Genomic DNA, 20904 nt, shown 5'->3' with positions numbered 1-20904 from the left:
CAGGAGAGCCTTCCTAGATCCATCATGGCTTCTATTGGCCAAGTGTTGCCAACTGAGCATGGTAGTCATACCTGGTTGGTCTGGGGCACACATCGAAGTTTCTCATTCTCTCTTTGTTGAACCAAAGCTTCTCCTTCTTTGGTCCTTTCCACAGTCCAGCCCACAGCAAGCATGGTTTTCAGGGATTCTCTGGCAGGCCAGCGATAAATTTCCTTCTCCTAGAGGAAGTTTGCCCAGAAGAGCTATGCAGAACACACCATACCCATTTCCCCACCACACACAAAGATGATAATTTGCTCCATCCTTCCCTCTCAAGGTCAAAATGTCATTTACAGCATCTTGCATATAACCCATAGTCCTTATGATGCTTTTGAATTTAAGATCCCAAGCCTACAGTATTTTTATTAGGGGAAATGAACTACATTGTCAATGACATTGCTATAGTTTATAAAGAAGTGAAGAATCAGGAAAATGACTCATTGTGTCTTATGTTTAAGATGGAACATTGTCAAATGCATTTTCACTGAGCTCTTCCTTGATCCTGGGAAACAGAACTTCTCAAAATTAGAATTCTTTTGATGTATGCCCAATTTCATGAATGGTCAACAGTCAAAGATATTTATGTCATCCCTTACATATGACACTAAACTTAAACTTACAAAGAACAGATACTGACTGTAAGACCAGAATTCAGAGTTGTGATGAACCATACTACTTAATTTTAAAAGAAGGAAGGAAAGAATAAAACAAAGGAAGAAAGAACAAGAGACCTGTTTCTCCGTCCACAGGGACTTTGTATTCTCACTATCCTTCATGTAGCAGGTATCTCTTCTGTTTAAATGTTTTTCTCACAATTTCTCCAACCTGTCTCAATAGCTAACAGTCTAACAAAACCCCTTACTAGTTCAGTTGCAGGAAGAACTTAGTGCATTGTGGGCCATTTGCCAGTGCTTGACTAGAGCTTCTTTCACAAGAGGTTTCTCAGAGCTAAAGAACAGACTGTGAAGTTGGGGCTTGGGAAGTTCATGGAAGCTGCTAAGGACCATGAGGGGGTGGATCATCTCACACAATCCCCAAGGAAGGACACATCAGGCCACATGGTTACAAATCCTGCTTCTTACCTTCTCTGTTAATGTCTTGAAGGGCCGTATCAGTGGGTGGGTCTTCACGTTTTCATCCAGGGAAATCCCATATTTCCATCCACTGTGGCTCTGTAGAAATGCTCGAAGTTCAGACAAAGAGCAAGCTAGATGACCCACATCTCTGCTTCTGTTTTCTCAAGTAGCATAATGGATCATGACAGAGATTAAAAAGTTCCATAGCAGATGTCTAACTGCTCCTTTCAGGCTGTCAACTCTGTGCCTCCCCCATGCTGACCTTGGCTCCTGCAATCCTTCTTATCCCAGCTGCTGTCCCCTTCATTTTTTCACTTGTGTGTTTCAGGGCCACTTAGAAGGCTGTTTCAAAAGACACTGAGAACACCGTGCCTCAGAACAGCATGCCGAATTCACAGCAAGATTGGCAGGCAGAACTCAGAGGGGACCAGATCTACCACCAGCCACCAAGACGGGTCTGCTTGTCAAAATCACAAGAGTGTATGCATTTTTCGGGTCGTGGAAGCTAAAGACAGGAAAGCACCACTAGTGGGTACCTTCTTCAGTAGGAGTCTGGAGAACTGTGGATGTGGAGCTAAGCAGAAGCCCAGGATTCTCACAGCATTAAAGCCCAAATACTCCCATCTACTTGTTCTGTTTTCAATCTCTGCCTCTACCTATGTGTCAAAAGTGCACGTTTCCCAAGCTTTCCTTCCCAAGAGGCACATACTTTCCAGGGTGCTCTGACCTAGGTCTGTGGTTTCAGTTACCATTGATGACTGCCATCAGATCAGCATTTCTAAGCAGAGCTGACTTCTAATTTCCAAACAGCATGAACTCTGCTTGATGTGTTACCAGCATGTCTAAAGAGAACCCAGCAGGTACTTCTTTTATTGCCTCCTTTCCTTGGGTTCCTTTCCCCCAGGGGTTCACCCTTTCTTGAGCTCCTGTAACAGGGGGTTCTTGTTGACTCTACTCTGCATACCTCACATCTATCTGCCTCCTAGGCCCACTCCTTTGGCTGACTCTCCCCAGCTTCCTTCTTAGTATAAGCTCACCAGGGTGACTGTAATAGCTTCCTAAGTACTCTCCCTGCCTCCAATCTTGCCATCTTTTCATGGATTCATTTTCTACTATTGTTAGGTGATATTCAGCAAAATTGTCTTGTTAGAGAACTCTATTGCCTTATGATTTCTGATTGTCACCTGTCACCATGGGAAAAATGGACCTATTCACATGGCTTCTAACTCTGGAAACCTCTCCATATTCATCTCCCTCCCTCCCTCCCCTGCCCTACTCCATGTTCTAGCTGTGTGGTTCTCCAAAACCAATAAACTATCTCTTGCCTCTCTTGGTCTTTGTGTGCTGACCCAGCAATAAACTCACTTCCTTGCAGTAAATGCAATGAATGCCTACCCAACTGTAAATGGTGTAGATGACGTCTCTGGACACCAACTGTGGGATTTGGTACTCCGCTATGTTTTAACCCTGTGCTCATGCCAGTTGCAGAACTGTACAACCTGTACCACCGTGGCTGGATAATTCTCTTTCTCCCATGGGAAGAGTGGTACTTTAAAATGTTTAATTATGTGTTTGTGCATGTGAGTTCAGTGTTCTCAGAAGCCAGAAGGGGGTGATGGATTCCCTCAAAGCTGGAGTTATAGGCAGTTGTGAACTGTCTGACGTGGGTACTAGAGCTTAGGTCCTCTGTAAGGGTGATATGCTCTCTTAACTACCAAGCCAGCCATCTCTCCAGTCCCAGGAAGAGGTTCTTGAGGTCAGAGGAATCAGGACCTCTGGGCAATGGTGAGCAAGCTATGTCCTTGCTCTTGTAAAGCCTCACACTGGTGTTGGGGAGAGAGAATAATAAAATAACACACTAGCAGATATATAACTGATAACTGGGTTGGATGTACAGATGTACAACTATATATATATATGACTTAAAAATATTATGAAGGAGAAGAATAAGATGACCTGCATGTAAGAACTAAGAACTCAGACTAGGAATGGATGAGTCTCAGACTAGGAATGGATGTTTAGATTGACACCTGCAGGATGAGGTAGGGATGGCAAGAGACTACCATGCTCAGTCAGGGAAGCATTTTATGCACAGGTAGAGTGTGTGGCAGAGGGCCTACAAGTACAGGAAGAAACTGATGGGCAGAAAGAAAGGGAGATCTTACTGAGAGTCAGGCAGGGCAGTGCCTACCAGTTAGCCCATGTGGGGATTTGACCTTTATTTTAAGAAGAACTAGGGAATTAACAAATTTTAAGATGGAATGGGGGCTTGACAGGAGGAACACTAATATCATATGACCAAATATGCATACTGGGAACCATTACTTGCTTGTGGTGTGAAGACAAAACTGAAGACAATGCACATGAGGAGGCCAGCCAGGAGATCATAGTGGCCTGGGCCAAAGACGATGGCAGGTGGGACTAAAGTCATTGATGGGGACATAGAGTGCTGCAGAAACTCAGAGAGTTGAAGAGGTAAAATACACCATTTAGAGGTAGATTAGTTATGGCTGTGGATTCAGAGATACCCCTTCTCCCTAATCCATGGCTTGGACAAATGGCCACACTGAAAAGAAATGAGAAAACCCATATGCTCTAGACTCTAGAATCTAAAGTAAGCAAGTCCAGCTGGCTATTTTTCTTTTTCTCATATAAAGTTTTATTGGCACACAGGCCCCCTTTTGTTGTCAATGTTTTGCTTGTGGCTACTTTTGTACTATGACAGTGGAAATGAGTCATTGCCATAGAGACTGTCTGACCTACAGGACTGCAAATGTTCATTATCCATTTCATTGTTGATTATTTGGTTATTATCATGGCCTTTACACAGAAGAGTCTTGCCAGTCCCGGTCTAGAATCATTCTGAAGTTCAGTGGTTCTTATCAGCGTAGGTAGGAACCCTTGAGAAGATAAGAGCTGAGCAGTGATCCACACAGAGCTGAGGTAGTGGAACGTGGTTTCCCTTATCGGTGGCTGCACTATAGGCGGATGACATTCTATGGACCCACCTTTAAAACGCATCCACTGCTGCAAGCTGCAAGCTGTAAGCTGAACAGTGGTCCCCTTCCTTCACTGCCTGCCCCCCAGTCCTGCATGTTTTTGACATTTAAATGTATCAAGCACCCTGACCTTACATGGGGATGAATTTCAAACAGCAGATGGACCAAGTGCCTAGAAGTCCTAGTGGCACCCACCAAAGGAAGGCCCTTATGTGGCCTCCCTGGAACACAATTCAGTTTCCCAAGCAAGACAAGAGTGAGGCTTTCAATTTTAGTTGTTCTTGTCCAATGTTGAGTTCAAAGAAAAAAATTATTAATCATCTTCCCACCCTGATGAAGCATTTATGTTAAACACACACAAGTGCATGCTTGGGCATCAACTCCAGGCAATGCAATGATAAGAAAGCAATCAACACTTCCAGAATTGTTCATTTTCTTGAACATGACAAATACAGCACCAGCAGCTGTCAACGCCCATTTCTCTGACCTCTGTCAACCCTGGGAAATTGCTGCCCAGAAACAATGAGTGCTCTTGGCATGGAGACTCTGTTACTTAGACAAATCAGGCAGATTTCCAGGATCCGACCTAACAATGTTCTTGGGCTTTTTTTTCCCTCCCTGACAATTGTCAATCAGCTGATAATCCCTACCTTGTCACAGGCCCATTTATCATGAGAATGCTCAGCATACTTGGTGACAATGTATTCCAATTTTTCAGGCAAGGAAAAACTGTGAATTGAGAGAAAAAAATTACAGACTCCATAAGCATTCTAGCTAGATACTGTAAAAGGTGGGTAGAAGAACAATTTGCTGTCACTAGCAAGATTTACTGACAGCTAATCTCATAGCTTAAGCTACTTTAGACACAGTGATACTACTGAGCAGGGGTGTCAAAACCAGTGTTGTGTTCCAGGCACCACCCAGGTCTGATCACAAGATTTCTCTGCAGAAACATCTGCAGAAACATGGGTGGCCTCCCTCCGGCTGTTTTGGGTCCTCCTGGCACCTGAAGTGTCGTGGATTTCAAAGTCACCTCTGATCTCTGTCAATGAGAATCTTGTCATCCTATAGCTCCAGTCTGAGAACAACAGACTATGCAGGTAGAGGGTCAGATGTTACAAAATACTGTTTGCCTATTATTTTGAATTAGTGACTCATTATAACTAGAATTCTAGAAATACAGTAGATGCCTGTCATTTATCTTTGCCTAGGAGCTCTCATCCATTCTTCATTTTTCTGTGTATCATATGGTCTTCTGGTATTGCATATGATGTTAGATGCATTGCCACCAAGGTCAGGCATATGACAGAATGGATCAAATTCACTCTCCCTGGAACTTGAATCTGGAGTTCGATGAGACAAGGGCAGTGAGAAGCTCAAGGTGACTCATCCAATGGAGACAGCTGAAGACTGTCATTGTCCTTGGGGAGGCCTGGCTTGTGAGCTTTTTATTAGGTTCTGGTTATGACCCTGTGTCTTGGTAATCAGGGCTCCTAGCTTTTAGAAATGGGACCAGTTTTTAGTCTTCACATTGCTCAATTTACTGATGTCAAAGGTATGTCTGAAGCAACAAGAGCTCCAAAATATTACATAGGCACTCATCACTGTCACAAGTTGCTGGAGTAATGTTGATAACGCTTGGTACATATCCAGTTACCACACCATTTGCTTTATCATGTTTTTAACAGGCGTACATTTTTATAAGGCTAACTTCTCTTAAAGTCAGTCCATATTTTCTTTTCTTGACTGAGCTTCCATTTGTACCACATCTTTTATGTCTTCCTTGCAGGAAGTCCAGTTCTATTTCCCATCATTCCCTCACTCAAGGCTTCATCCAATGGAATGTGCACTTAATCATCCCAGTGATGAATTTTATACCTTAGCAGAGCTGACATTCCTAGGAAGGATTTGGCTCCTATTTGAGAGCCACTGTCAGCAAATGCAAGTCCAAGGGGGCTCATATGGGATTGCGCTTATTTGCCAGCTCATTCTGAGGAATTTTATACTCTTCACTCAAATGTACAAAGGGATGAAGTCAGTTGCCCCTGTACACATACTCAGAACTGAGGAAGGTTGCTTAGGAATTTAACACAGAAATATTTTGCCCCAAGGTTAAATACACTGGAATCTGGAGTTGGTTGAAAGCATCTATTGGTCTGTTGAGCATTGGTGAAGGATTCTATTTACTCATGGGAAGAAATTATTAGGCATTGCTATAGGGTGACTCCAAAGATCTAGTATTATTTAGTATAGCAAAGAGCAGACCCAACCTCTTGAATGACTTCAAGTATTCAGCTGTTATCCTGAGGACTTGCTGAAGTTCTTCTGTTACTATGAAGTTGTTTTGATGTTACTATATCTGTATAGGCCTAATTTACAAAGGGCAAAGATTTTTGTAAAAAACTCATTAATAAATTAATCATATCATTTAACACAGTGGGCCTCTTAATGCCTTAGACAACAGTTATTTTGTGAGTGAGTTTGTTTCATGTATTAAATCAACCCCTTCAAAAAACCTGGAATATAAGCAATTTGTAAAATACATACATAATAAATATATATACATATATATATATGTATATATATGTGTATATATATACATATATATATATATATATATATATATATATATATATATATATATATATATATATATGATGGATTAAATTGTTCCTGGTGTGACTTGTAGAGTCAAAGGAGATGATGAGCAAGGTTGGTGGAAGGGAGAGGGAAAAATGAAAGCTTCTCCTATAGTCTCAAAGAAAGATGTTAGCTATTATATGAAATATAGAAACAACTTAGAAGTGGCTTTGAACTTACTTCATGGTGTTAATAGGTTTGGGGTCAAAGTTCCCATCTGCATCTACGGAGACCTGTTTCTCCAATGTGGCTGTGATTCTTGTATCTAAATAATCTGGTGGCAAGGCCCCAGCAATAGCACTGAGACAAGGCAGGGCCATTCGGAAAAGATCCAGGTCATATTTCTGTGAGGGAAAACACAGAACATTCCAATAGACAAACCAGAACCACAACTGTCAGATAGGACCATTCACTCACCAACAAAAGTACAGATACAAAGGATGCATTTGTTCAGATTCTCTTTAGTACTTTCTACAGAAAATGAAAGTATTCTTGGAGGATGGAACGGTCATCTGTAAGGCCCTCAAGTCACCATTCACTTTAAGTTAGAGATGATTAAAGGTTTAAGTCAATGTCATTCCACATAAATTTCAAGACTATCTGGAATATGATGGTTTTCACTAGGCCTGAAGGGCTATAAACTTCCCTGCTAAGAATAGGAATGGGAAATGGCTCAACCTGACTGGAGAGGAGACCGTGTGGATTGTCTAAACTCCACAGTGGTGGATGGAGATTTTCATTAATAGTTTACACCCATTGCTGTGACAAAAATCCTAGACAAAAGTAACTTAAGAAAGGGAGGGAGGGTTTATTCAGTCTTGGAGCTTGAGGTGAACAGATCAGCATGGTAGAGAATGAGTATGAGGCAGGTTGCATTCACCATCCGGAAGTAGAGTATACAGGAAATGGGACCAGGCTGCCACACCTGAGAACAAGAGCCGTAAGTACTCAAAACTGGAAGCAGAAAATGCTCTTGCAATTTGCTCTGGAGGCTGCTCTCTCGTGTGTGTCAGCTCAGTGAGGCCGGAGAGTTATTTGGCTACTCTGAGAATTATGGTTCCTATTCAGGAGCCTGTGTTTTGGGGGTGGGGATTAACATAAAATGTTCCTGAGGTCTTAGTTCAGTCCATAGAAAACAGTAAAGCCAGACTAACAGAAGCTCTTGTGTGCCTGGGCACTGGGGTCACCTATTTTCAGGTAGTAGTTATTACCTTGTGGGAAAGGGAGTCAAAAATCCCCCAGAAGAGCTTCTCAGTGAGGTGCAGCTCTTCCTCCACGGCCAGCCCATAGCTCCCCCATCCTGAAGGTAGGCAGTAATACTTCCAGCACTGCTCATAGTGATTGGTCAGAAGCTGGGGGTTTCAGAACATGGGGCACCAGTTGCATGGAGTCCAGGATATCCACAGGCATCGGAGACATGCAGGGAGAAGAAAACAGTATGGAGAAATCATGAGAAGAAAAGCAGTGTTTGAAGGAGTTGGGCTGTCAACCAAGAGGCCCTTCAGATGCTCTGGGGAAAGTCTGCTCTCACACCTAGTGAGCTCTAGGCTGAGTCTGCATCTGCCTGACCAATTCTCCTGCCTCCTGATGTGCCCCAAGGAGTTACTAAAAAATGGAGAGGAGTCAGTCCTGTTTTCAATGAGAAAATGCTACCCTTTGAAAGGAGTCACAGTGTGCTGACCAGTCAATCATGTGTGGGAATAATTTTCTATGATTACACATGATTATGGAATATCCTGTGGTGTGCTTGTATGGGGAGGGGGACAGTGGACAGAAAATTGTGCGTTCGAAGATTAATGCGGATGGTTGTCTGTGGCTTCCTGCTCTCTCTGGTCTTTGTACAGCTCAGTGTGACAACAGTTCCATACCTGGCCACAAGAGGGCACATTACACTATTAACACCCCTTCCCAGCAGGTAGGAGCCACATCTGGGGGTGGGGGTGGGGGGGTAGGGGGAAAGATGCCATTCATGAGAGATGCAAAAGTGAATTGACTGAGTAATGCCTCTTAGGACGCAGCATCAGCTGAGAGCAGTGGTCTGTAGAAGAAGCAGAGCCAAGTTAAGGAGTGATGACCACCCCTTCAGCTACAGTAGTACTCTTTGAGGTTAAGACCCCAGAACAGAAGAGGATAGAAGGAAAACTTAGTCTGGGAAGGACTGAGAACCGCTGTGATTGTATAATGCTTCCTGCTGGTTATGGGACTGACCCAAAGGCTTCTGAGAGTTCTGGTTACCCCAGTAAAATATTCCCTTAGGATCCTGCTTGAATTATTTCTTAAAAGAAAAAAGAAAGAAAGAAAGAAAGAAAGAAAGAAAGAAAGAAAGAAAGAAAGAGAAAGAAATAAATTGTCAGTGTGGCTGGTCTCTGCTGATGCCTTTTGGATTTGCAAGTAAGGTAGAGCCTAAGAGGGAAGTTGACATACTGTCCTCTGGAGTGGCCACTAAGTCTAGCTGGCACCACCCAGGACTAGGTGCTCTGGGGCTATAATAGAGAAGTCATAGGAACGAGAAAGTAAAAAGTTCTGTGTTCTTTTCATTAACAAATAGAAAAAAGAAATAAAGAGCATCTGTTGGGGGGGCACACAAAATAATATGGAAAGGGATGTTTTAGGCCCTTTGAAAGAACACAGGGAGGGCTGGAACAATGGCTCAGTGGTTAAGAGCACGGGCTACTGTTCCAGAGGACACTGGTTTAATTCCTGGCATATACATACACAGAGGCTCACAACCATCTCCAGTCCCAGGGAATCTGGCACCCTCTTCTGGCATCTGACGGTACTGCATGCAGGTACTGCCAGCTATACATGTAGGCAAAACACTGGCACACACAAAATAATAAGTAATAAATTTTAAAGAAGAAAAGAAAAATAACAGGGATTTCAAAGCCCTTTGAAGTTAAAAATATTTTTAAAACCTAGTTAGGGTAAGAAAGGAGAAAATCCAAGTCTCCACAGCAAACTCTGATTAAAAATCAAGTAGTGGAAGGTAACTCAAGGGAAACGAAGCAGGTAACAACTACAACAAGCCCGGGCTTTTGAAGCTGAAAGATTCAAGCTACAGATTGGTTTTTCGCACTGCACCTTGTGAGTCTGTCAAAATCTAGCACACTCTTTGCTTCTCTAATTGTGTACGCTCTGTGTAGCCCCCAGAACCTCCCTTGTGCCGTGGACTGCACTTCATTGGTGACAGTGATGTTTACCTTAAGAGGCATTTTGCAGTACTCGCTGAGCTGTGGCACATCAAAAACCAGACGTCGTAGGAGTTGCTGTAACATGGAAGGTCTCAAGTGACTGTGATTCAGAGAAAGAAAACAGAAAGATGGGACAAAGTAAATACCAAATGGTGGAAAGAGGAAGGAAGGAAAAACAAAAGGGCAAGACAAGAGAACAAAACAAGTACACATTAGGGCCAGCTAGAGGTCTTGGTGTGTAAGGACACTTGTGCACAAACCTGAATTTGATCCCCTCCCCATCCCAGAGAGGAAGGAGAGAATCAACTCAAGAAAGTTGTTCTTGAATCTCTACATGTGCCCTGTAGCACAGGAGGACACAGGTACACACACACACACACACACACACACACACAATAATAAAACATAACATCATAACATTTAAAAAGAAGCATTAATTAGGGTTAAGCATCAAAGCAAAGAGTCTCAACACAGATCTTGATAAATGACAGTGGATGGCAAAGCCCTCCATTTAAAAATGGAACATGGTTAAAATATAAAAAAAGGAGTATGTGGTAATGAATTGGGATAGGTAAGATTAAATTCCAGCTACCATGAATCAACATGTTCTGGGATCTGCATACGTTTGAAAGTGCGTTCAGTGATCACGTGCAAAGTATGTAACAGAAAGAAGGCGCAGCTGGCGCCATAGCCATCTCTAAGGACTTTTAAGAACTAAGAATTTTCATTAAAAAATGGAAAAAAAGTCTTACATTGCTGTATTAGGGTTTCTGCAGTTGATATTGAAAAACTGGTCCAGTGTGTCACAGCAGGCGACTGATGGTGCATACCTGTCTTTGTGTCCCCCTCAGTGAGAGGTAGTTGTGGGTTTGTGTGCTTTGTAGTCTGTTATACGGAAAGCAACAGACAATCGAACGTTCCAGGAGCACTAACAGCTTCGAGTCACAGAACGGGGTGTAACATGGAAGCTTGCCTGAGGGTTTCTGTTTCTGTTCTACTTTTCATTAAGTCTGGAATTAAGCTTACATGTAAACTATTGGTAATTTAAGTTTCCTTTTGTGTCATTTAGTGTAAAACTGTCTAATTTAAAAAATGTAGGTTATGAAAAATAAAAGATTTAGGCACTGTTAAAAAAAAAAGAACTAAGAATTTTCTTTAAGACAGGGTCTCACTCTGAAACTGCAAAGGGAGAAGATAAAACTGATCAGCTGCAGAGGTGGAATCTGAGGCCACCTACTGGTATACAGTCTGAAGGCAACCCTGAAGTCTCCCTGGATACAATCTAATCTAGGGATGTCACACTATTGGAACTATTTCTTCGGGCTTTTGTTCTTGGGACAACTCTGTAAATGGCAAACACAGTAACTAAAAATTCATTAAAGAAAGACACCAAATTACAGAGTTCACAGCTGTGGTATTTGGTGCAAGTAAATTCTGAGACAGAGAAAGGAGAGATAGGAGAGGTTATCTTTTATTCTTCAGATACCAAACAAAAGTCCAGAAGGACCTATGGATTCTCTCCAGAGCATGAACATAAACACGTGCGCACGCACGTGCATATACACACTCGCACGCACACGAGTGCGCCCCCACCCCCCCCCACCCCCGAGACAGGAGAGTTTGCTATAAAATTTCAGCTCATGAGTCCCCAAATTCCTTTCATAGAAACCTAAGGAGCTACGGAGGCAAGACCAGTTGGTAAAGGATTCATGCAGGTAGAGAGGGACAACACCTATGTATTTTACAACCTTTCCAAGAACCGGTCTTGTGATAAAAAGCCCTGGGCTGAGAAAGGCTAATCAAAACCTGTCCCCAAAGCAGCAGTCCTACCTCTGAATCTAGTAATTATGACTTAAAATGGACTCAGTGTTTCTTATTACTGAGTTCAGATAATTAGCAACTGTCACCCAAGACTAACTTGAATAAAGGAGGCAATGAATCTGAGACTCTGTTGTTGACTGTCTCAGCTAGTTTTATTGCCAACTTGACACAATCTAAAGTCATCTAGGGAAGGAGGCCTCAACTGAGAAAAACGCCTCCATCAGATTGACTGTGGGCAAGCCTGTGTGGAATTTTCTTAATTAGAGATTGATGTGGGAGGGCCCAGCCTGTTGTGGGTGGCGCCACCCTTGAGCTGTGGTCCTGGGTTCTATAGCAGGCCGACTGATCATAACTAGGCATTTTATTATTTATTTATAGTAAGTCAGTGTCTTGGTTAGGGTTCTGTTGCTATGAAGAAACACCACACCCAAAAGCAAGTTGGGAGGAAAGGGATTATTTGACTTACACTTCATATTGCTGTTCATCATCAAAAAAAGTCAGGATAGGAACTCAACTAGGACAAGAACATGGAGGCAGGAGCTGATGCAGAGGCCATGAAAGGATGCTTCTTACTGGCTTGCTTCCCATGGCTTGTTCAACCTGCTTTCTTATAAAACCCAGGACCACCAGCCAAGGACCACCACAGTGGGCTGGGCCCTCTACCATCAATCACTAATTAAGAAAATGCCTTACAGTTGGATCTCATGGAGACATTTTCTCAGTTGAAGTTCCCTTCTTTTTAGATAACTCTTGCTTATGTCAAGTTTACATAAAATTAACCAGCAATATTGACCCCTTGTCAACTTGACACATAAACACATCACTATGAAGCCACAACCATTCCTTATTTGTCCCCAGGAGCTCACATTAGAGTCATCAATAATTTTAAAAATTCTACAGTCTTTACAGATTTAAACACATTAAAATTTCAGTCTTTTAAAAATATCCAATCTCTCAAAAATCCCAAATCTCTTTTAAAAGTTCAGTGTCTTTCAGCTGTGGGCTCCTGTAGAAATTAAAATTAAATACCTTCTTCAAGATGGAAGAACCAGGGCACAGTCACAATCAAATCAAAGCCGAGCCAAATTCCAACTGTGTACACAACACAATGTCTAATATCAGGGATTAGCTCACAATCTCCTAGGGTCCTCCAAGAAACTTGGGTCTCTTCTCTAGCTCTGTCTTCTGCAGTGTGCAGTCTGTCTTCTAAACACAGGCAGATTCCATGCCCCACTGCTGCTATTCTTGGCTGTTGTCCCATGGTACCGGCACCTCCAAAATTCTGGGGTCTTCTGCTGCAACTGGGTTGTACTGTCACCCATAGCTTTTCATAGGCTTTCTTCAGAGTGCCAAGCCTCAATTTCTCTGTGTGGCCTTTTCAATCCTGGCCTTCAACTGCCACTGAGGCTGCACCTTCACCAATGACCTCTTCTGGCGGCTCTTAGTGAAGATGAAGGTACTCCTTTGGCAGCACGGTGTCTCTCGGCCACCTCTCTCTGCCTTCCTCTCCCCAGCCTCCTCCTGGTCTGGGAGCCCCACCTATCTTTCTGCCTGGCTACTGACCAATCAGTGTTTTATTCATCAACCAATAAGAGAAACATACATATAGAAGGCATTCCTCATCACCCACAGTGCCAAGCCTCAGCTGTTCTCCATGACCCCTTCATGCCTTCACAATCAGTACCACCTGGGTGACTCTTACACTACCAAGTTCTGCTTCCAGCATGAGGTACAACCTTGGCCACCCTGGAACACAGCTTCTGTGTGCTGACTCTCAGGAAATACTTTGAAGAAGATTTCACCTCTGCAATGCTGGTATCTTCTCAATCACTGCTATTTTTTTAGCTCCAGCTAGTCAGCATGAATTGTCGAAGTACCACGAAGGCTTCATGTCAGTGGTCTCTTGTTAACCACAGCTGACTCTTTTTGTGGTTTGATTGTCCTCTTAATACTGAGTAATATTCCATTTCCTGGGCTTACACAGTTTATTTATTCATTGGCTTATTAAAGGTTGTTTTAAGCTTTGTTAAGGATAAATAACATTATACAAATCAAGGTTTTATATAAGGTAATGTATGTATATATAGATGTATATGTAATGACTAAGGGGTTTTTATATGATGTGAACTGTCAAATAATTTGTGTAATGCAAGGAACATGATTGTTGAAACTACAGTAAGAATGTTCCAGCCTTGTGAGAATCTGCTAAGTTGTCTGACAAAGTAGACGCATGGTTTTGTATTTCCATAGCAGTCAGTGCGAGGCCTGCCCGCCCCACATCTTCAGAATGTGTGCTATCATCAATGCAGAGTCTAGTAGGTAATTCACAATGTCACATAGCTGAGATTGCCTTTTAGCTGATGTTTGAATGATGAACAATTCTGATGAATTTTCTTCTAGCCATCATGAGCCTTCTAATGAATGTGACTGGGACACATGTCATTAAGAAGAACCAGGAACAACGTCCCGTCCCTCTGGTCCCTAAACAGGGGAGCCTGTTGACCATTTCACAGCTACAGATCATCAATAGAATCAACTACTCAAGGAGCTTCAATGCTAGAATCTTGGATTCTATCCCATAGGATTTTGAGTCCTGGGGCTGGGATGCGATCTGGGAACTGGGAAATTTATCTAGGATCTCATAAAGTGACTAATACTCAGGCTAGCTTGGGAACTACCTGTTAATAGCAGCAGGTTGAAAAGTATGTCATTCTTTGTACTTCCAGACTTGATGCAGATTCCCACTTTGCTGGCACTGAATGCCTGCTTACGTTGGCAAAAGCTATGGTATTTATTCCCCACTACGACCAGATTCTTTTAAGCCAGTCTCGAGAGACCTGGAGGTGAACTGCTCTGATTTATACCTAGAGTTCGGTTTCTGGGTAAAAGTTTTCTCTTAGATGGTAGAGAAATCTTTCTGGGTCTCTCTTCAGAACTAGACAATTAGCTTAATATAGAATTACTTAAGGCACAAAAGACAAAATCTGTTTTCCTGGTTTTTCACCCCAACGGGTAGATCCTGAGCTGTGTCCTTCCATTCCCTATAATGAGAGATGATTCCAAGGATGATTGTGTGACAATACAGGTACAAGCATATTCTAAGAGAGATGAGTGGGGAAGGCTGGGTACATAATGAAAGTCTGGGAGTTTCCTCAGATTTTCTAACCAGTTTCACAATGCATTATTCTTCTATACGGTTTCGTACCTTACAACTGTATCACACATAAATGCATTCGGCATGGATACATATGCACAAGTCAAAAACAAAGGAGGGCACACTTACTTGCAAATGGCAAGTAAACATTCTTCTATTGTGTCCCTCTGGGCCTTGGTGAGGGACCGTCCTTTGGAAAGCCTGTATATTGTCTGCAGTGTAGAATCAATCAGAGAGGTGCAGTGCTCTGTCCCGGAAAAGAGAGGGGCGCACCTGGTAAGCAGCGGGAGCACAGCCGAACATAAGTACCTGTTCAGTGCCAGCGCAGCCTCGGTGGTGCTGAGGGACACCTAAGAAAGGGAGTGAGGTTGTCAGTTAACCTTGAAGAAAGCAGCCGGTTCACCTAGTGCGTGGAGCTCCATGAAAGATCAGGAAAACTCACACATGGCTGTACTCATAGCCTATCTGGAGAGGGCAAAAGTCCTTGAGCACACCCATAAGCACCTGAGAAGCCAGGAAAATTAAGCATGCAGGTATCCTTCAAAGGAAGGAGAAGTTAACCTGTTCCCCCTGGAATGCTGGGAATGCATGGAGTTTACAACCTGGTGGTCCTCTGCTGTCTGATGAGCCAGTCTCTGCCCACATCTCCCAGAATTTATGTTCTACTTATTTCAGACCTCCCTCCAACCCTAATCTTGAGCTTCTAGGCCATAAAACTCATGCTTGAGAGAGAAGTCATTTGTACTTTTTACAACAGCCTAAGGAAATTCTGGCTCCTGCAGACATTATATTTACTTACCTCAGGCATTCTCCCTAGACCTTATCTTGAGCATTGTTTCAACAAGTCAACAAGAACTCATCTGTAAAGAGCTTCCATGTAAACATGATTTAAGCTTAGTTTTACTCATGGGACTCAGTTAACTGTTACCTGAGAACCTTTTTGTTTTCAAAATTGTGATATGCTTCAATATGGCAAAAAAAGCCAACCAACCAACCAAAAAAAAAAAAAAAAACAAACCCAACAACAACAACAACAACAACAACAACAACAACAACAACAACAACACACACACACACACACACACACACACACACACACACAAAACATGCTTAGTTCAGACTCTCAAAGTCTTGGTCCAGCAATGGTTACCTAAATTGGGCAGAATGAATTTCACCCTTCTTCACCCAGATCATTTCCCTGACAGCTGTAAAGTCTGCAGGGACCCCTACACACCTATCCACCCCTTTTTCCCATTTGAAGATTATCTCCTACCATCAGAAACAAAGCACACATCTAAAAATGGATGGATATTAAATGGTCTCAAAGAAGACTTTTACATTCTCACTAAAATCAGTGGATGGGCATCAACCAATATTTGAATCTCCAAGTTCCAGGCTATTGCATCCTTATTCTGGATTGAGCTCTCACTTGTCACCTTATAGGGGTCTCATACATTGTCCTCCTGTAATTTAAGGTTAATAAATGGGTGTATACCACACAATCCTTCAAATTTACCAGCTTTACAAAGAGAAAGTGGACCTCTGATGCCCATTAGTTAATTTAGAAGTACTGTGAGCAGCTCACAACCTGATGAATGATCTGACCTCACCAAAGGGAAGCAGATGCTGCGTGAAAAGTATAAAAAGGAACAGAAATTGAGGGCCTTCTATAAAGTTCTGGTATAATCCTTGCGCACAATGTTCCTCTTTGTAAACTTAGATGGACAAGCTGAATTCAGGGAAGATCCATTTAGTGACACCAAATATAGCCAAAGCATGACTAACATCATTGTTGAAAACTGAAGGACTTCAAAAGAAGCCTTGAAACCCACAGAGATAAAATGGCATTATCTCCTACAATTATCACAACTATTATATCTGAATGAATGTTTCCTACAACTAATGATTTGAAAAACTGTTTTCTTTGAACTCTTACATTTCTGGGTGCTCGTCTTAATTATCAGAAGATTGTCTTCTGGAGGCACTGGTAACTGTGCTGGAAAAAATAGCTCATATTTCACATTTATCTCTTTTAGACTGAGTAGTTAAAATGAGGAAACAGGGCTTTGATTCCTGCGGCTTGAAAGTTCTCAGATGAAGAACTGAACATAAAAATCTCTCTATTTTTTTGGAGGGGCAGATGGTGCTTCAGCCAGCATGCAATCAAACATCAAATGCTAGAATAGAAGTTGTTTGAACTAAAATAAATAAATAAATAAATAAGTGCTTGAATCAGGAAACTTGTGATCACAAATTTTAAAAGATATTTTTAAAACCCATGGACTTATAGAAAAGCTTATAGAAAAGAGTGGTGGTAGGTGGGGCACTGTGAAGCTGTAAAAGAAGCCTATGGCTCTGACTCCTTCGTTGACAGACCACTCCTCATTTTCATGCCATGTCGCTGTGAGTGGATGAATCCAGGTCCAGGCAGCAAACCCTCACTTCAGGGCTTGCACTTATGCCTACTGAACACCAGGTGGCGCCCTTAAGAAACCTAACTGTAACCAAGCCTATAAGATAGTTTTTCTGGAATTAAGCAGATCTAGCTTGTTGTGTCCTCCTCCCGCTCCACCTCAAGACACAGATATGACAGCTGGCATCTCTTATCTGTGGTCAGTCACTTCTTGTCTTGATGCCTGTGGATGCTGAATTGCTTTACTCCTAGCTTTGATTTCTAACTGTGCCTTTCTTTGCCCTTGGCCTCTTGCACTGACACCTGTTACACCCCTGGCTATAGACTATCCTTCCTGGTGGTCAGAACATGAGGCAAAGTAAATGAGATTGGGAAGAGTATCTCTAGTCTGAATGCTTCCAGCCAGCCTTTTCTGTAAGCAACAGAGCCATATTCTCACAAGAGTGTGATTTTTTTTTTTTCTTTTGTCTCCTGGGGGACCTTTGGTGATGTCTATAATTAGTTCTAAGCAGGAGTTGGAGAATAAAAAAAATTGCTCCTGGTATCTGATGGGTAGCCAGGCATGCTATGAAAACATTCTATGATGAACATCTTAGTCTGGTTCCCTCTCCCTGTTTCGTCAAGAAATAGTGCCCCAAGGTTTAGAAACTTCAATGGAAGGGACTGGAACAGACAATTAAAGGAAAATTTACCTACATGTAAGTTTTTGGGTCAATAAATTAAGATCTTCCAGTTTGTGATACCTTTGCTTTTCTCATTTTCAAGCTAGCCATTAAAATATGACCATCAAGTAGGCAGAAAATATGTGTCATAAGTCCAACGTCACTAACATAACCATGAGGGGAATTCTCTTTTATATCTTTTATTTTAGCTACTTACTGTATCTAGAGATGCAGATGCTCGCAAGTCAGGTAAAAACCCAACTTCCAGCAAGTGGAGCAGGAAGGTTTGATCTTTAATGCCGTAAACACGGTCCAAGAACAGCACCATGGGCGCCTTATGGTCAGGGCAGAAGTTGGCTGCCATGTCTGGCTCGCTGACTGATCCATCTGAAAGACAGAACACGTCATTTCCTGTTCCCTGTCTGTGCAGTTTGAAAACACAGCATAGACCTTATCTGTCTACATGGTGCTGTGATAGGCAGCAGGAAGTTTAGAAATAAGAACTAAATTGGGAACAGCTTACACTAGGGTGTGAGAAGCAACTCTCAAATTTCCATGTGCTGATTACTAAATACATTTTTATTAGACGTTTAAATTTACAGTGATGTAGATTATATTTTTTAAAGGTAATCCAGAGTCACAGTTTACTAATTTCTATTTTCTAATTTCTATTTCTAATTTTAATACTATGAGGTAGTATACTCACTTATATCAACTGTAATTTATATATTGAAATACAACATGGTGGTGTGCTTCACGCCTTCCTTTCCAACTCCATGTTCTGTGATACCACATTGCTAGCATGAAGTCACCTACTGTGGGAATATTTATCCTACAATAAGGGGAAATTTCTAGGGAATTAACGCTTGAGATATTGCTCTTTTGGCGGATGATGTGAGGGGTGAAATGCTAAGAAAGTAGACTAAGTTTCATAATATGTCACACCACATAGCAAGTACTCCTTCAGTGTCTGCCCTAGCTGATACTTAGACCAAACTGCTCTTTTGTAGTCTTATTTGAATGAACAAACAAAAACAAAAACAAAAACAAAACACTGGCTCAAGGATGAAGTGAGGAATCCGTGGGGAAAATAAAACTGCTTGACCTGGAGAATACAAAGAATTTTTAGGAAGGATGAAAACCAGCCTTTTCTCTCCAGTGTTGCACCAGAAAGTAGAAAAGGGACCCCTAAATGACCAAGAAGAGTACTGAACTGGAGTAGACTTCCTAAGACATCCCAAGAGGCACAGGACTGAAGTGCTGTCCACCTCAGTGCTCCTTCTGCCAAGAAGTCTGTGCTGGCTGGTAAGAGGGAAGGGCACCCTGGCAGCCTTTCATCCCTAAGCAAAAGGAAGATGGGGAGCTGGGTGCCTGAGGCTGACTTGGTTCACACGCAGCTGTGGTGCCTTGATACATACTATTTCTGTGGGATTCAGCAAGTGTTTCATTGGGAAACACGGAGTTTAGCATCTGTGTCCTTTGTCATGTTTTCTCAGACACACTATTATTCAACTGTGCTTTATGGAGTTATAAAAGTGGCGCATATTCTTCAACATTTTATAAAATTCACATTCTCCAACAATTTCCATATTTATTTGTCTGTGAGCCCCTACTACATAAGTATATTAGATTATCCTTTGAAGTTGTGCCATGGAATGGCAATTTGGGAAGCACTGCCAAAGCCAGACTCATCCTATCTTTTTAATTCCATCATGTTCCTGAAGAGCAGGGAGCGTGACTCAGAATCAGAATGCTTTGGGGATGATAGGTGTCAAATGCCACAAGTAGCATTGGGGATAACTTATTATCCTAGACTGTGAGGTCTTTCAGGTCCATGGCAGAAGACAGCCTGCATGTCTACTGGCTGCCTCACTCTCCTAGGGCACACTGGCAAGGGAGAAGTCAGGCCATGGTAAGGGCTGACACCTGCTCATTTTATCACCCTTCCGAAGGTTAAAGTTGTCCCTGGTCCCAGAATGGTGAGGTCAGTTTGTATCTGAGGGTCACAGATTTGGCCATCCTGACACAGTGAAGCGGTTGTAGGTTAAGTCTACAGAAAACTCATCATTGGAAAAAGAGCAAGGCATTTCCCCAGGCTGCCTGCACTGTCATCTGGCGGAGTCCTGCTACTGAGCAGGCAAGCACTAGAGGGCAGGCTCAGCTTAAGGCTGCTTCCCTACCTTTGTTTAGGGAGGGCAGTTTCAGGGGAATGCTGATGATCCCAACCAGGTCTTCTGTGGGGACCAGAGAGCGCAGGATGGACCGGATCCGGATGGCTTCCCCTTTCCCTGTTTGAATGAGCTGTCACACAGGAAAGAGATTAGAGAGATGAAGTCCCCATGCCAGCCACACTGCACCTCCTAACTTATGGCAGGGCATAAGGACATAATGGTCCTACCAGCAGGGGGCTGCTTCAGAGTTCTCCAATTGCTATTGATATGTGTGGCTACAGGAAAAGAGAAACGTCCTCTTGAAGGGAGACTGAGGGGGGAAGTCCTTTGAAGGCTTATTCAATGTCACATTCTTTCTTAACTGAGGCTGAAACCCATAGCAGTTAAGGTATCAACTCTCAGCAGGGAGCCCTCACAGCCTTGTCAGAAGTGCTGACAATACAAGTGTTCACAATACAAGATTCCAGAATTGTAGCCGATGAGAAAATGACTTACAAATTTCAATTTCTTCTGAGCTTGAAGAATGTTGGGGTGGAGAGGAAAAGTCTAGACATTGTCAAAGATAATTTGAGTGTTTCGTTGGAGTTATCCCAAGGAGACTAAGTTTATTCATACATGCAGCAATTGGTCAAGCAGTATATACACGAGTATACATGTCCATCTTCCTGCAGCAAATGTCTCTGAAGAGGGGCAGTGGACCTTCTGCTGAGAAGTAACTATCCAGGAGCACAGGATCAG

The 20904-nt window shown here is 42.5% G+C and overlaps 1 protein-coding gene across 1 annotated transcript in view; it reads right to left on the bottom strand.

Annotated features, from left to right (window-relative positions):
* The window catches only part of Ryr3 (ryanodine receptor 3), a 465461-nt gene that overhangs the window by 106788 nt on the left and 337769 nt on the right, over positions 1–20904 (bottom strand). The window contains 9 exon segments of the mRNA XM_035447052.1: positions 72–218; positions 1122–1211; positions 4765–4843; positions 6935–7098; positions 7966–8106; positions 9955–10045; positions 15050–15270; positions 18213–18382; positions 20176–20296. Coding sequence (XP_035302943.1) covers positions 72–218; positions 1122–1211; positions 4765–4843; positions 6935–7098; positions 7966–8106; positions 9955–10045; positions 15050–15270; positions 18213–18382; positions 20176–20296 — 1224 coding nt within the window.

The sequence above is a fragment of the Cricetulus griseus genome, chromosome 6, assembly GCF_003668045.3.
Source record: "Cricetulus griseus strain 17A/GY chromosome 6, alternate assembly CriGri-PICRH-1.0, whole genome shotgun sequence".
Classification (NCBI taxonomy): Eukaryota; Metazoa; Chordata; class Mammalia; order Rodentia; family Cricetidae; genus Cricetulus; species Cricetulus griseus.
The sequence above is the reverse complement of the archived record's forward strand: the minus strand, read 5'-3'. Positions and strand labels throughout refer to the sequence as shown.